Source organism: Paramisgurnus dabryanus, chromosome 4, assembly GCF_030506205.2.
Source record: "Paramisgurnus dabryanus chromosome 4, PD_genome_1.1, whole genome shotgun sequence".
Classification (NCBI taxonomy): Eukaryota; Metazoa; Chordata; class Actinopteri; order Cypriniformes; family Cobitidae; genus Paramisgurnus; species Paramisgurnus dabryanus.
In genome coordinates this window covers 18,254,542-18,270,294 of record NC_133340.1, presented here as the reverse complement: position 1 = coordinate 18,270,294, position 15,753 = coordinate 18,254,542, and the positions used below count along the sequence as shown (strand labels likewise).

At 36.3% G+C, this 15,753-nt stretch overlaps 1 protein-coding gene and 1 pseudogene across 1 annotated transcript; both read left to right on the top strand.

Annotated features, from left to right (window-relative positions):
• Window positions 1-927: 927 nt before the first annotated feature.
• On the top strand, window positions 928-15,650 carry LOC135752430 (uncharacterized). Its single transcript, XM_073814572.1, has 5 exons — window positions 928-1,228; window positions 2,277-2,537; window positions 3,589-4,822; window positions 12,871-13,442; window positions 14,217-15,650. Coding segments are annotated over exons 1-5 (2,955 nt in total). The 5' UTR covers window positions 928-1,227; the 3' UTR covers window positions 15,104-15,650.
• Window positions 4,826-9,868, top strand: LOC135750690 (uncharacterized; annotated as a pseudogene).
• Window positions 15,651-15,753: the final 103 nt, after the last annotated feature.

Genomic DNA, 15,753 nt, shown 5'->3' with positions numbered 1-15,753 from the left:
AAGTTTTAATTTTAAATATAAAGAATACACATGATAGAAAGAATGACAATATCTGGTAAAACCAGTCTTAAACCAGTCGTACTTCAAAGTTTATTTAGACTATGGAAGCTTCAGATAGATGTGAGATTCTGCTGGGTACCTGGTCATGTAAATATAAAAGAAAATGAGAAGGCATAACAAATAGCAAAGAAACCTACCAGTATAAATGAGTCTGACATTATAAATATTCCATTTGGTAAAGGGGTTGTAATGTCGCAGTGGATAAGACCCGGGTTCGAATCCACTGTGACACACCATTGTGTCCCTGAGCAAGAGACTTAACCCCTAGTTGCTCCAGAGGCGTGCGACCTCTGACATATATAGCAATTGTAAGTCACTTTGGATAAAAGCGTCAGCTAAATGAAGAAGTAAGGAATGTAAAGGAGAAGCTAAAGCAATAATTAAAAAAGAAATGATGAAGAAATGGCAGGACATATACTGTTGCATTGCCGGAAATATAGTGAAGAGAGGATTTTATTAAAGCAAAAGATAAGTCAGACTGGAAGAAAATGGAACCTTGAAGGTGCTTAGGGAACAACAGGAGAATGGGTGCTGTTTTGGAATATCTGAAGAATAGGATGTATGATAGGATGTAGGTTATTTATAAATTATTGTTTTTTTCTCTCTTTCTTTTTTTCTAAATTCAATTTTATTATTATTATTTAGTATTATTATTATATAAATATAAAGTAGATCATTTCTATGCTGCATACCCCGATACAGTAGGTGGCGGTATGCACCTGATAAGTCATGGTTGCAATCTGCCATAAAACGACGAAGAAGAAGAACCGATCGTACTCCTCGTTGCGTGGCAACAGTTAAGATGCCAGAGCACTGTGGAGCATTGTCCTGACATGAGGGAAACATGTAGTAATGGAGTGTGAAATCGCATGTTTTCTGAGCTGATGGATTCCGGAATATCATCTTTATCTTTAAAAACGATTCTTGGAAATAAGGATTATGTAACAACAAATGCTTTAATACATTTTTTTACTCTTTATTCGAGTATATTGAGGCAAAGTTCTTCAGATGAACTGTGGAGGGCAGTAATACACCATTGAAGTGTCTAAGCTGCCGCAAATTAAAGAAGAAGAAGAAGAAGAAGAAGAAGAAGAGCATTTTCTTGTTCTTGTTCTTGTTCTAATCGGCAGACCATCGCAAATAGAGCCCGGGGGATTACTTTTCACAAGTAAGTTTAACATTCCCGTACTATTGGTTGTTTTTTGTGAATAGAATTTTACCAGATAATTTAGAAAGAGCAAGGATCGTTGATATTACTGTACTGAAATCGTAGCCAGCTAACGTTAGGCATGGAGAGGTGGGGTAAAGTAATAATTATTTATACATCTTCAAAATGTTGACAACCAACTAGTTTTCATATTTCAAACATTTCTTTGCATTAAAAATAATGCAGTGACAGTAATTTATTAGTTTGTGAGTATACAAGAGTATGCAGCAAAATCTAGTGGTCGTTGTTGGTCAAACCACTAAAAGTGTGACATAAACCTCATTCTTTGTGATTTTAACTTGAAATTTGGATCACAACTACTTGAGACGTATGCCATGGCTTCATGATTACATTATTTTTTGTGTGAAACATTTACATTTTTATAATTTTATTTATGTTATTGCATCATTTCTATATATTAAATAAAGGTAAACTGCTATAAAAAATATTTTTATAATGTTTTCACCTTCGGACACATCTGTGAAAAATCCTAAAGTGTCTTCTTTAAAACGAGACCAAGATTGCTGCTAGACAAAAAATCCCAAAGTTATATTCATTTAAAGGTGTACATCACATTGTCACCCCCCCACTCAAAGGGTATTTGAGCCATATAAGGGGTTAAAAAACGCTGAACCATGTGTCCTTTATCATGGCTACATGAATGACCTTTGCAGCAAAAAACCCGTGTGAAAATCAGTTCGGTATTCACTGAGGTATGATTAATTAAATGCGCTGACAGCTCGCACCTGCCATACAGATAACACTGACCGATCTAAGATGGCGGCCCCATGGCTCAACTGCACCAGTAGGCAGTAGCGGTTGCTAGGGCGTCTACCTATATAATGTCTATGGGTAAATGCACCTGAAAGTTGTTTGCCAACCCCCAATAAAAACAAGAGAAAAAGAAGAAGAAGAAACATCAACCACTGTGCTCACAGTCAGTTTTATTCTGTGATTGTTGTTTTTCTTCTCTTGAGTGTAAACAGAGTCTTGTCTTTGTGTATTTTAGTGTTGATGATGATGGATGAGATGTGCTGTAAATCAGAAACTGATCAGGGCTTACAGGATGAGGAATCTACTGATCAAACCTCCACAGAGTCTCTGGATTCTGTCTGTAACGCTGGAGAACAGCAGCCGATCCTACAGACCAAACTCAAGATGTGTTCAGTCAAACTGGAGGACAGTGGGAACCAAATGGAGATAAAAACAGAACCAATGGAAGATCACACTGAGGAAGAAAACGGTCATTATGGTGATTTTGTTCCTTCAGGTTTGTTTCCTTCTCTGTTGTTGTTTGGTTGTCTATTAATATTTTTCAGTATTTCAGTTTGATAATTTCTAAAATATTTTTTTTAATTGGTACTTACACTTTTGTGGGCATTATTATCATTGGATATAATGGAAAATCACTTTTGGCATCTGTTATTTAATTTGTCATTTTAAATTTTCCAATGCGCCCCTTAAAACACTCATACATAAGTGTGATGCATGCAGTTCAGGGTTGCCAGATTGGAAATGTTCAAGGATCGTACCAGAAGCTCAAAACTATGGTATTTGGATTATCGTACACAAATGTGCAGAATACAGCTATGTAGACGAACAACTTTTGATAGCCAGAAGATTTACCCAGTAGACTAGATACATAACTAGTTGTACCTTTGTGGGAGGGTCAAAACAACTGACTAGAAATTACTGACCTTGACCAATGCGGCGTGATGGGATCGTTTACTCTTGAGAGAGAGCCGAGAAGATGTAATGTGTGCTAGGATACAGCAACCAATGAAATCTCATGCAACCTCGGATTTTAGGATTTTTATCCTAATCCTACCCCTAAACCCAAAATTTCACAGGATTTAGGCCTAAGCTGTATTCCATCTAGCCAGGACCGCTGTATTCATCCTAATCCTACCCCCATACCTAAACCCAACATCTCGTGAGGTTTAGGTCGTAGCTGTATCTCTTCTAGTCAAAACCAAGAGATGGGAGACAAGTGTAAGACACATTCAAGTTCTCCTCAAAATTATGATTTAAACACTGTTTAAAACATAGGCTCCACAGCTACATCAATGAGTATAGAAGCCCTATGATTTGAAGTGTCAAAAAATGTGGAAATTACTGTACATTTCTTCATTATTGATTGTACAGAAGTCAACATTGTGGTACAAATACGATAATTATCGTACATCTGGCAACACTGATGCATTTATAACAGGACTGACAACTCTTTAATGTCTCTGTGTGAATGTAGAAAAGCATACAGAATTTCAAATCAATCTCTACTGTGCGATTCTAAGTCAGAAGAAAGTTTTTGTTTCTTTCAGATGTGAAGAATGAATCATGTCTGGATGGAGAAATAACATCATCAACATCAAAAGAGCGTATGACAGCACAATCTCAAGAGAAGAAACTTCATTCAGGAGAGCACAGAGTGAAGAAGACGAAGAAGAAGAAGAAGAAGCAGTTTCACTGTGAGCATTGTGGGAAGGATTTTGTTGTCTTATCTAAGCTGAAACGTCACATGATGATACACAGTGATGAAAAGTCTTTCTACTGCACTGAATGTGGCAAATGTTTCAAAACCAAAGAATATCTTGATAGTCATAAGAGAATTCACACAGGAGAAAAACCATACGAGTGTCCTCACTGTGAGAAGAGATTTAACCGGAACCATCATCTGAAGGCACATATGCTTTCACACACCAATGAGAAACCGTATCAGTGCAGTGAATGTGGAAAAACCTTTAAGTATTTACACACTATAAAATCACACACAAAATTTCACAGTGAGGAGAAACTCTATCAGTGTTCACACTGTGATAAACGTTTCCATCAGAAAGCTCAGCTGATAGTCCATGAGAGAGTTCACACTGGAGAGAAACCTTACGTCTGCTCTCAATGTGGTAAGAGCTTCTCTTGTTTATCTCATTTGAGTTATCATCAGAGAGTTCACACTGGAGAGAAACCTTATCACTGTAGTGTTTGTGGGAAGAGTTTCAGTTTTCACAGCAGTTTAGTGTCACACAAGAGAACTCATACAGGTGAAAAACCTTACAAATGCTCTCATTGTGAGAAGACATTTGCTCATGCAGCTTCCTTAAAACTCCATCAGAGAGTTCACACTGGAGAGAAAACTTACATCTGTGATGTTAGCGGAAAGAGTTTTAATCAACATCAAAATTTAGTGACACACCAGAGAATTCATACAGGTGAAAAACCTTACAAATGCTCTCATTGTGAGAAGACGTTTGCTCATGCAGCTTCCTTAAAACTCCATCAGAGAGTTCACATTGGAGAGAAAACTTACGTCTGCTTTCAATGTGGGAAGAGATTTTGGGATTCATCTCAATTAAGTGTTCATCAGAGAGTTCACACTGGAGAGAAACCTCATCATTGTAGTCTTTGTGGGAGGAGTTTCAGTCGACATGCCCATTTATTGTTACATCAGAGAACTCATACAGGTGAAAAACCTTTTAAATGCTTTCAGTGTGAGGAGACGTTTACTGAGTCGGATCACCTCAAAGTTCATCTGAGAGTTCATACTGGAGAGAAACCTTAAAACTGATTCATCTGTGGAAAGAGAGTCACTAATGTAGGATCTATTAAGACTCATCAGAAGAAACACACTGATGAAGAAACTACACTTGAATTATTGTAGCTTTGTGTTTATTCAGAATGAGTTCAGTGAACTTTCATGGCTTTGTTGGGAGAATAAATGTAATGTTCTATCTTAAGTATAGCAGTTTGCGTGTTACTAGCTTCTTATGATAAATCAATTTATTGTTTTTCTCACTTTTGTAAGTATATTTTAAAAAAGTGTCTGCTAAGTAAGCAATTTTTGCTGTCACTTATTCCCAATTCAGCACATACTTGAGCACACTATAAATATTAACGCAAAGTAATCATGTATCAACACAACAATGTTAAATTAATGAAAGTTTCTATTTTGCTGGAAAAAATGGTCTTTTATGTTGACATTTTCAAGGCTGCTGTGCAGTGATCAACAGAATCAGTGGGTGCAGCAGTCAGACATGTTTTATTTTTATACATTTTTGTCATGTTATATCTAGTGGTCAAGCTCTGCAATTTTTTGGATGCGACCCCAGACTGGGCCCGTACATAAATGAATAAATTCAGGGTTGCAGGATTAGTTTTGACTTGACAAAACCAAACTAATGTGATCAGGCTTAGTTGATACCATGAAAGTATTACTTTTTCTTTGTCAACTCAGGGTTTGATCTGAAACAACACACAGTAAATTATGTGTTGTTAATTTAACACCCTTCAGAGTGAAACACAAGAACAGCCACTGCCTTAGATAAAATCAACTGAAAAGACATTAAATCTCTCTTATTACAAAACAGACTGTCCTTATTTCTGTCCGTTGTCTGCTTTTTGATAAATAACAGATATTTAGATGTAATGTTTTATTGAAAGTGTTTCCTTTAGTTTAACTGTTTGACTCTTGACTTTTTCAGTGTTTTATATTTTTGTAACAGTATTCATTAATCTCAGTTTGGTTCCCACAGTCCTCCAGTTTGACTGAACACATCTTGAGTTTGGTCTGCAGGATCTGCTGCTGTTCTCCAGCGTTACAGACAGAATCCAGAGACTCTGTGGAGGTTTGATCAGTAGATTCCTCATCCTGTAAGCCCTGATCAGTTCTTGATTTACAGCACATCACATCCATCTCATTATCAACACTAAACAAAACAGAGACAAGACTCTGTTTACACTCAAGAGAGAAAAACACTGAGGATACACAAACACATCACACGCGAGCTCTTTCTTTCTTTCTTTAGTGGGTTCATCAGCGGACTAAAGAGCTGCAGAGCGCCTCCTGCTGTACTGAGAGAGAAAAGACACTTAACACTTCATTCATCTCATTCATTACACAAGAAGGTTGTTTCTTCGTGGTGTGGTGGATAAAGTGCTGAAGAAAGAAAATTAAGAAAAATAAATCAACCTTTTACATTTTAAAATCAAAGATAAGATTGTAATGAAATGTATTAGTAACACTGGTTTAAATAATAGGATTTAGGAGTACGTAGTTGATTCTCTTTACTCTCCACCACAGTAGGTGGCGGGATTCACCTTTGAAGTAGGTTCGCAACCCACCATAAAACCCAAAGAAGAAAAAGAACATCAACCGCTGTGATTACAGTCAGTTTTATTCTGTGTTTGTTGTTGTCTACTTTAAGTAAATTAAACCTCCACAGAGTCTCTGGATTCTGTCTGTAACGCTGGAGAACATCAGCAGATCCTGCAGACCAAACTCAAGATGTGTTCAGTCAAACTGGAGGACAGTGGGAACCAAATGGAGATAAAAACTGAACCAATGGAAGAGGAAGATCACACTGAGGAAGAAAAAAGTTATTATGGTGATTTAATTCCTTCAGGTTTGTTTCCTTCTCTATTGTTGTTAGGTTTTCTGTTAATAGTGTAGCAATGCACAAAATTATGTTCTTGGCTGTTCTTTACACCTCTGTTCTGTAAGGGTTAAACCAGAGTACCTGTACTCTTTTCCCTTGTTATTGGATGTTTTTTGTTTTGTGCACTCTTGTACGGTTGCCTATGTGCTCATCTGAATAAAGCCTTCAGCAAGAGTTCTGTTTAAAAGGATGTCTGGAGATTTTTCTTGGATGCTACAATATGCCTGCTGAGTCAATTTCAGTTTAATTACAGACTTTTTAATTTCTACTTAATTTTTGGGGGGCATTAATATCATTAGATATAATGGAAAATATATCTGTTTTTTAATTTGTCATTTTAAAATCTCCAGTAAAACAATCTTACATAAATTTGTGTTGAGCATGAGCGTCAGAAGCAAAAAAAAATGTGGGTGCGTCCAGAAACATAAATAAATTAGAGAAAAAGTTTGTAGGTCTAATATCATTGGTTTTAAAGGCGGGGTGCATGATCTTTGAAAGCCAATAGGTGTGTTCGACTTCATGCGGCGCTGCGCAGACCGATCGGTGGCTGACTTGAAGCAGTGCATTCTGGTTAGTAACTTTGTCCGACTTAAGCTGGCGCTGCAGGCACGTGACTGTGTCATATGGGTTTTTAAGTAACGCGAGAACGATTCGAGATCAGCTGCCTGAGTTAGCCAGCGCAGTTCGCGAAGAGGAGCTGCACAGGCTTTAATGACGACACAGCTGTTTCACAATAGGTCGGGAACACTGATGACCACATGACAACAATCACCTGTGTTTTGTGTGTTTTTTCACGCCCTCAGTTCCACAAATGCTCACAAATCTGTATTTTTATAACACTTAAAGCTCTTTTCATGTAGTCGCGATGTTATATTGTGTCATCTTCATCAAAATAAAATGGATAAAAACCGTAGACCCCACAACATTGGTATTCAAATAATATATGCTTATGTTGAACTTTATTCATGTAAAAACAGATGCTGTAAGCCTCTTCAGTTCCACTCATGCTCATACACAGACATTCAAAGCAGTATAATTCACTTTTTATGTAGTTTACATCTTTAATGCGATTAAACAAGCAAACGACACGTGAGCAGCCATGCTTGATGTACATGCCACAAACTACGGGAAGCACAGCGAGTCCGACTTCACGTCTCCGTTTTCAGCTCCTGCACGCGGCTAATCTCGCCGATCGGTTACATCCGGCCGCAGCCGATGTCAAACACACCTAAAGTTGATATTTGAAATCACCTAAACAAACACGCCTTTACCCCAATAGAATCTGGACATTCTTTTGATAGATCCGGCCCACGCATTGATAAGTAGACACGCCCCTTACTGCTGATTGGCCACAAGTGTGTTTTAGTACTCGACCTGACTCCCTTTACCAAAGTGTTTTTCAAAAATCATGCACCCTGTCTTTAAAAAGTGGTTGGGTCTTGGTAATGCATGTAGTTATAAGAGGACTGACAACTTTTTAATGTTTGTGTGTGAAGTAGAAAAAGATACATCATTTTAATTCATTCTCTGCTGTGTAATTCTAAGTCAGAAGAGATTTTTGTGTCTTTCAGATGTGAAGAGGGAATCATGTTTGGATGGAGAAATAACGTCCCCAACATCGAAAGAGCGACGGACAGCACAAACTCAAGAAAAGAAACTTGATTCAGGAGAGCACAGAGAGAAGAAGAAGCTGCAGTTTCACTGTCAACAGTGTGGAAAGGATTTTGTTGTCTTATCTAAGCTGACACGTCACATGAGGACACACAGTGGTGAAAAGTCTTTCTACTGCACTGAATGTGGCAAATACTTCAGCACCAAAAGAAATCTTGATGTTCATCAAATAATTCACACAGGAGAAAAACCATACGAGTGTCCTCACTGTGAGAAGAGATTCAGCCACAAAGGATATATGAAGAGACATGTGTTTACACACACCAATGAAAAAACCGTATCAGTGCAGTGAATGTGGAAAACCCTTTAAGTATTTATGCTCTTTAACATTACATAAAAAAATACACAGTAAGGAGAAACTCTATCAGTGTTCACACTGTGATAAACGTTTTCAGCAGAAAGGTCAGCTGATAGTTCATGAGAGAAGTCACACTGGGGAAAAACCTTACGTCTGCTCTCATTGTGGTAAGAGCTTCTCTAGTTCATCTCATTTCAGTCCCCATCAGAGAGTTCACACTGGAGAGAAACCTCATCACTGTAGTGTTTGTGGGAAGAGTTTCAGTTTTCACAGCAGTTTAGTGTTACATCAGAGAACTCATACAGGTGAAAAACCTTACAAATGCTCTCAGTGTGAGAAGACATTTGCTTACTTAAGTACCTTTAAAGTCCATCAGAGACTTCACACTGGAGAGAAACCTTACGTCTGCTCTCAGTGTGGAAAGAGCTTCTCTAGTCCATCTCAATTAAGTGTTCATCAGACACTTCATACTGAAGAGAAACCTTATGTCTGCACTCAGTGTGGTAAGAGATTTTCTGATTCATCTCAATTAAGTGTTCATCAGAAACTTCACACTGGAGAGAAATCTCATCACTGTAGTCTTTGTGGGAGGAGTTTCAGTCGACACTCAAACTTAATAAAGCATCAAGAAACTCATACAGGTGAAAAACCTTTCAAATGCTTTCAGTGTGAGGAGACGTTTACTGAGTCAGGTCACTTAAAAGCCCATCTGAAATTTCATACTTGAGAGAAACCTTACATCTGCTTGATCTGTAGAGAGAGATTCACTAAAGAAGGATCTTTCAAGACTCATCAGAAGAAACACACTGAATAAGAAACTACACTTGAACCATCGTATTGTGTTTATTCAGAATGAGTTCAGTGAATTTTCATGCCTTTGTTGGAGAATAAATGAAATGATCTAAATTGTGTATAGCAGTTTGTTAAATATTAACTTTTTATGATGAATCAATTTATTTGTGTCACTTTTCTAAGTTAAATTTGTATAAAAGTGTCTTCTAAACAAGCAATAGGGTGCTGGAAGCTGTGCTGTATCGTGAATAAGTCTCAGACATGAAGCAGAAGCAATGAAGCAATTCCTTTATTCGTGACTTATTTGCAAAACAGCACATCCTTGAGTTACCACACAATATAAATATTAAAGCAAAGTAATAACACAACAATGTTAAATCAATAAAAGTTTTTATTTATCTAAAAAATAGTCCCTTACTGACTGTGAACTGTTTCACTTATTTTGACATTTTTAAGTGTGCTGTGTAGCGATCATAGATTTGTTTTATTTTCATCGTAAATAAAATGTAAGATTTGAATCAGGAACTAAATGTTTTATACGGTAAATGAAAATGCACAAAAGTCACAGACTGGGCTTGTACATAAGTGTTTCAGATTTGTGTCCTGTGCCATGAAGTTGATTAAACAAACGCCGGGTTACAGGATTAGTTTTGACTTGAAAAAAACAAACTAATGCGATTATTCTTTGTTGGTACCAGTTTTGTCATCTCTCCATTGGCTCCTAGTTCACTTTAGAATCTAATTTAAAATACTGTTAACTGTTTTTAAAGCTTTAAAAGGACTAGCTTTCTGAACTCATACATTTTTATTCAACTCCCAGGTCTCTCGACATTACATCTCTTTTATTACAATTTTTTTTTTTTTTTTGAGAATTAACAGATATTTACATGTTAAAATGTAACAAATGTAAACAAAACAGCAAAAAAAAACACACACACACAAAAATGATGGAAATACAACATTATACTTTCTCTAGATTTATATATAATATATAATTATATAATTTCTCTAGATTATGCTAAGACCTTGCATGGCACAATGTCATATATGTCTATTTTTAGAGCACAGAGTAATGTTTGCAATGATATATGGTCTATTTTACAATCATTAAAGCTATTTATCACTTAAACTTAACATCCCTACTATTACAGTTGCAAAGTAGGATGGAAGGAAACGTCTAATTAAAGAAGCTTGCAATCAGAAATGGCCAAGAAATTGGAATAAATGTATAACAGGAAGCCATTTTTATAATACACACATTGATAGAAAATGTAAGTAGAGATGATCAGATAATTTAACGAAACTATTATAGGAAAACATGCTTATGCAAAGTATGCCAAGAAAAGGCAATAGTTGAACATGCTGTACTAGATATGAAAAGGAAAGAAATTAGTTAGAACTACAGGGGCCCGTTCTTCGTACGTCGCTTAATACATCCGAGATCAAATGAGACATCCGAGAAGTTTAGATCTGGCTAATTATAATCTCGCTTATTTGGTTCTTTGAACACCACTGCTGTTGATGATTATTATGGCAGGATTGAATTATCTGAGATCACTGCGCGTTCGTGCACTGCAAGAAAAGTCAATACATATCGATAGTAGAAACACTGATCAGCCACGCTGTGATTGGCCAGTTGTTACAATGGCCAAGAACACGCCCATTTTTAACCCCTGCAGTCTGAGAGCTATTGATGGAAGGTTGTGAACGTTTTATGTGACTGAATTTAAAAACCCAGTTAAAGCTACTTTAGTACATAAATCACCATAAATAATTCAAAATTTTCTGTAAAAATATAATCTTGATATCTTTGCTATGCTTGTCAAAGATTGAAATTAATGATTGTAATTAAAATTTGATGCTCCTAAAGTACTTTAAGTCTCTTTTAAAAACAGTTAAATGCTATTTTGTCTGTTTGTAACAGCAACTTAAAAAGCAGAATAAAAAAACACAGGTGGTGGCCCTCCATCTTCATGTGATGTGCTGGCAGGAGTGATGTCTCTAAACTGGCTGATTGTACAGATAATCTCTGGAGCAGTTGCTCTTTCTTAAACCGACAGCCAATGCAACAATTTAATTCCTGATAAATAAAATTTTAATTGTAGTGTATTATAAGATAGTGTTTTCCTCTGTTTTGTGCAGTTGTAGATAATACACCAACACTTTTAGCAGTTTCCAATAATGTGGTAAATAAAGTATGATGTGCAGTAAGGGAATGGTAATGTTATTCTACATCAAAAGATTATAAAATACAACCGTTTCTGATAGCAATGCACATGACAGTAAAGAAATCCTCTCAGATGGTAGTCCTTTAGAGAAACTATATGCAAGTGGTTAAATAAGTTTACTTCAATTGCATTATTCTTAACTGATTTCTGACTATATTAGCAGTATTCCACGTTAACTGAAAGTCCTGCATCTGCTGAGTCTGCACAGAAAAGTGTAGTAAAGAAGATAAAGATATGTGAAAATATGTGCAAAAAACTTATTTGGTTATTTTGGTCATTTTTGTCACAGAACAGGGACAGGGTAACATATTTGTAGACAACGTTTTAAAGATAGAACAGATAGAAATTACTAAACGAAAACCCTTTTTATGCATGACATTGAAAGCTACTTGACAATCTAAAGACAAAACTAAAATAGGAGATTAGTTTATTCAAATGAAAATTATTTCACACTGAGTAATAGTCTTTATTGTACATAACATCTATTAGTGCTGGGTATGATTAATTGCTGTTTTTATTAAGGAAAATTCAAACAAATTTAAAATGAATGTGATCAGCATGTCATTCGTTTAAGAATAATAATCAAACACCTGTTACACAAAAACAAGTCGCACAAGTACAGGAAAATATATTTGTTATATTATATATTTTTTAAATAACATCGCTAAAAGATTTAATTAATATATTCTTTTTTTATTACGTGTTGAATTTGAAAAGCTCTTTATATTAATCATGCATCTTACGCAGATTGCGCTCGTATAATGAAGAATACGCGACTGCGTCAGACTTTCCGTATCACATCCGCTTAAAAAGGTACAAACTAATCTTGTTTACATGAAATAAGCCTGCTCCCGAGCAGGTTTGAGCTTAGGGACCTGTTGCTATGACACCAAGTTTAGAATGAGCTTCGAAGAACCAAATAATCCAAGATCATGCCAAATCATCAACAATCAAATCCAGCTAACTGAGTTAGCGACATATTAAAATCATTAAGCAGTGCTCAGTCTTAGGAATAGAATATAGACACATTTTAAACCCTTCAGACCCTGCGTTCAATGAAATAGACATGGCATGTTTTGTGGTTCTAATCAATAAAATGCTGATCAACCAATCAAGATAAGGCTCACTGATTAAACACCTGAAAATCAGGTTTGAAGGTGTTAACATACACAATTCATTCTCCAGCACAGGTGGTGGCGGTATGCATCAAAAAGTTTGTTTCCGACCCACCAATAAATCAATAGAAGAAGATGAAGCGCTCTGTTGCCCTTTCTCTGATAAACACACTGAAGAAAGAAAGAAAAAGAAAATCTCGCGTGTGATGTGTTTTTGTATCCTCAGTGTTTTCTCTCGTGAGTGTTTTATTGAGTGTAAACAGAGTCTTGTCTCTGTGTATTTTAGTGTTGATGATGAGATGGATGTGATGTGCTGTAAATCAGGAACTGATCAGGGCTTACAGGATGAGGAATCTACTGATCAAACCTCCACAGAGTCTCTGGATTCTGTCTGGAACGCTGGAGAACAGCAGCGGATCCTGCAGACCAAACACAAGATGTGTTCAGTCAAACTCATCGACTGCACGAACCTCGTGATGAAGATCAAAACTGAACCCACAGAAATTAAAACTAAACCTAAAGAAATAAAAACTGAACCGTCAGAAGAAGAGGAAGATCAGACTGATGATAATGTGAACCAAAAAAAGATAAAAACAGAAGCTACAAAAGCAGAACACACTGATTGTGATTTCATTCCTTCAGGTATGTTTAATATTATTCCATGAGAACGTGTATTTTTCGATAGTGTTGTGATATGAATGTGCGTTAGTTTGCTTTAAGATCAGGGGCCTCGTTTATAAAGCGTGGGTGCACGCAAAAATTCACTGCAACGTTTTTCCTTAGCGTCGTGTAGGGTCTGAACAGACGCTTGCTTCCCACAACATAAAAAGTTTCCAATTTTCTTGACGTTTTAAGAACGTTTCTGGGTTGTCTGAGCATTAGAGGAATGTTAAATTGTGCCAATTATGACAATCTCATGTTTTAATGTTAACACATTTTTTTGTCATGTAAATGATAGAGAAACATTCCATTTTATTATTTAAAACTGTTATAAACCATTATTTCTGAATGTTCAGTAAAAATATTGCTGTAGAAAACACAATTCACTTATTAGGTTTTGATGTTGATATTTTGTTTTATTCAAAGTCACTATTATGGTGATCTGTGTTTGTTTTAGTTGAATTTTTGCCCCTTGATGTATTGTTGCTAGTTTTTCCCTGGTTGCATTAACTGTGAAGTTTACAAGGTTATTGTCATTTTGTAAGACAACTTTGTGTTTGAATTCACACAGCATTGCACAGACTGATCGCATATGACATTTACCACTAGAGCAACTTGAGAGCTCAGCTAGCGTTTGAATCATTGTCATATGAAGATTGGTCTGCGCAGCATCACAAGAAATCAAACACATCTAATGTCACATCACAACTAAGTTTGATGACCATTAGAAAAAAACATGTTGTGTTTCTTTTTTAGATGAGATCACTGATTCGTGTTTGAATGGAGAACTTACATCCTCAACACCAAAAGAGGGACTGGCAGCACAAACTCAAGAGAAGAAGAAACTTCATACAGAAAAGCACAGAGAGAAGAAGAAGCAGTTTCACTGTAAGCAGTGTGACAAGGATTTTTTTGCAACAACCACTCATATAAAGGTTCACATGAGGACACACAGTGATGAAAAGCCTTTCTACTGCACTGAATGTGGCAAATATTTCAGTAGCAAACACAGTCTTGATGTTCATAAGAGAATTCACACAGGAGAGAAACCATACGAGTGTCCTCACTGTGAGAAGAAATTTAGAGATGCATACAGTGTTAAGGCACATGTGCGTTTACACACCAATGAGAGACCGTATCAGTGCAGTGAATGTGGAAAAACTTTTAGGTTTTCAGGCTCTTTAAAATCACATTTAAAAACACACAGTGAGGAGAAACTCTATCAATGTTCACACTGTGATAAACGTTTTAGTCTACAAGGTCTGCTGAAACGCCATGAGAGAGTTCACACTGGAGAGAAACCTCATTACTGTAGTGCCTGTGGGAAGTGTTTTAGGAGGCACGAACATTTACTAAAGCACCAGAGAACTCATACAGGTGAAAAACCTTTTAAATGCTCTCATTGTGAAAAGACGTTTGCTCGATCAGATGTCCTGAAGACCCATCAGAGAGTTCACACTGGAGAGAAACCTTATCACTGTGGTGTCTGTGAGAAGAGTTTTAGTCAACAGTCAAACTTTCTAATGCACCAGAGAATTCATACAGGTGAAAGACTTTATAAATGCTTTCATTGTGAGAAGACATTTATTCAGTCAGGTTACTTAAAAATCCATCAGAGAGTTCACACTGGAGAGAAACCTTAAAACTGCTTGATCTGTGGAAAGAGATTCAGAACATGCATACCAAAGAAAAAAGTACACTGAAATAATTTGTTTTCACAAGTCACATTTAATCTTGTGTTTTTATGAGAACTTGCGTCACTTTGAAATCATTATTTGAGGCATCATTTGCTGACTGTCTGGATGATTCCAATGTCTGTGTTTTGAATAGTATGTTGTTAAAAGTAATTTGACATTGTTTGTTTAATGGTCTGGCAAGTGGTTAATCTGAACTTCGGAACAAATATCTTGACAAAAATAAAAAATATTTTGGCCAATAATGGGTAAATGTTGGACAGAACACATGCTGGGTTAAAAATTACCCAATGTTGGGTTTGTTGTTATGCAACCATGGGGTATAATAAACCAGAAGTGTGTTTTGTCCAATATTTACCCATTATGGGTAAAAAATAATCAAGTTGTTTTGAAAGTGTAATGTCACATCACAACTGAGTTTCTAGAGAAAGGAAGACTTTATAAAAGGTTTTGATTGGCCCAATGTTGATGACAATCAATAAAAATTTATCACAAATTGTCTTACTGTATAAAAACTTGTTTATGAAGTTTTGATCATATACAGTGGCATGTAAAAGTTTGGGCACCCCTGCTGCTAGATTTTACTTACCCTGCTGTGC

Coding starts and splice junctions, on each gene's coding strand:
- LOC135752430 (XM_073814572.1), top strand. Junction 2,538..3,588: donor TGGTGATTTTGTTCCTTCAG/GTTTGTTTCCTT, acceptor TGTTTCTTTCAG/ATGTGAAGAATGAATCATGT. Junction 4,823..12,870: donor CATACTGGAGAGAAACCTTA/AAACTGATTCAT, acceptor TTCATTCTCCAG/CACAGGTGGTGGCGGTATGC.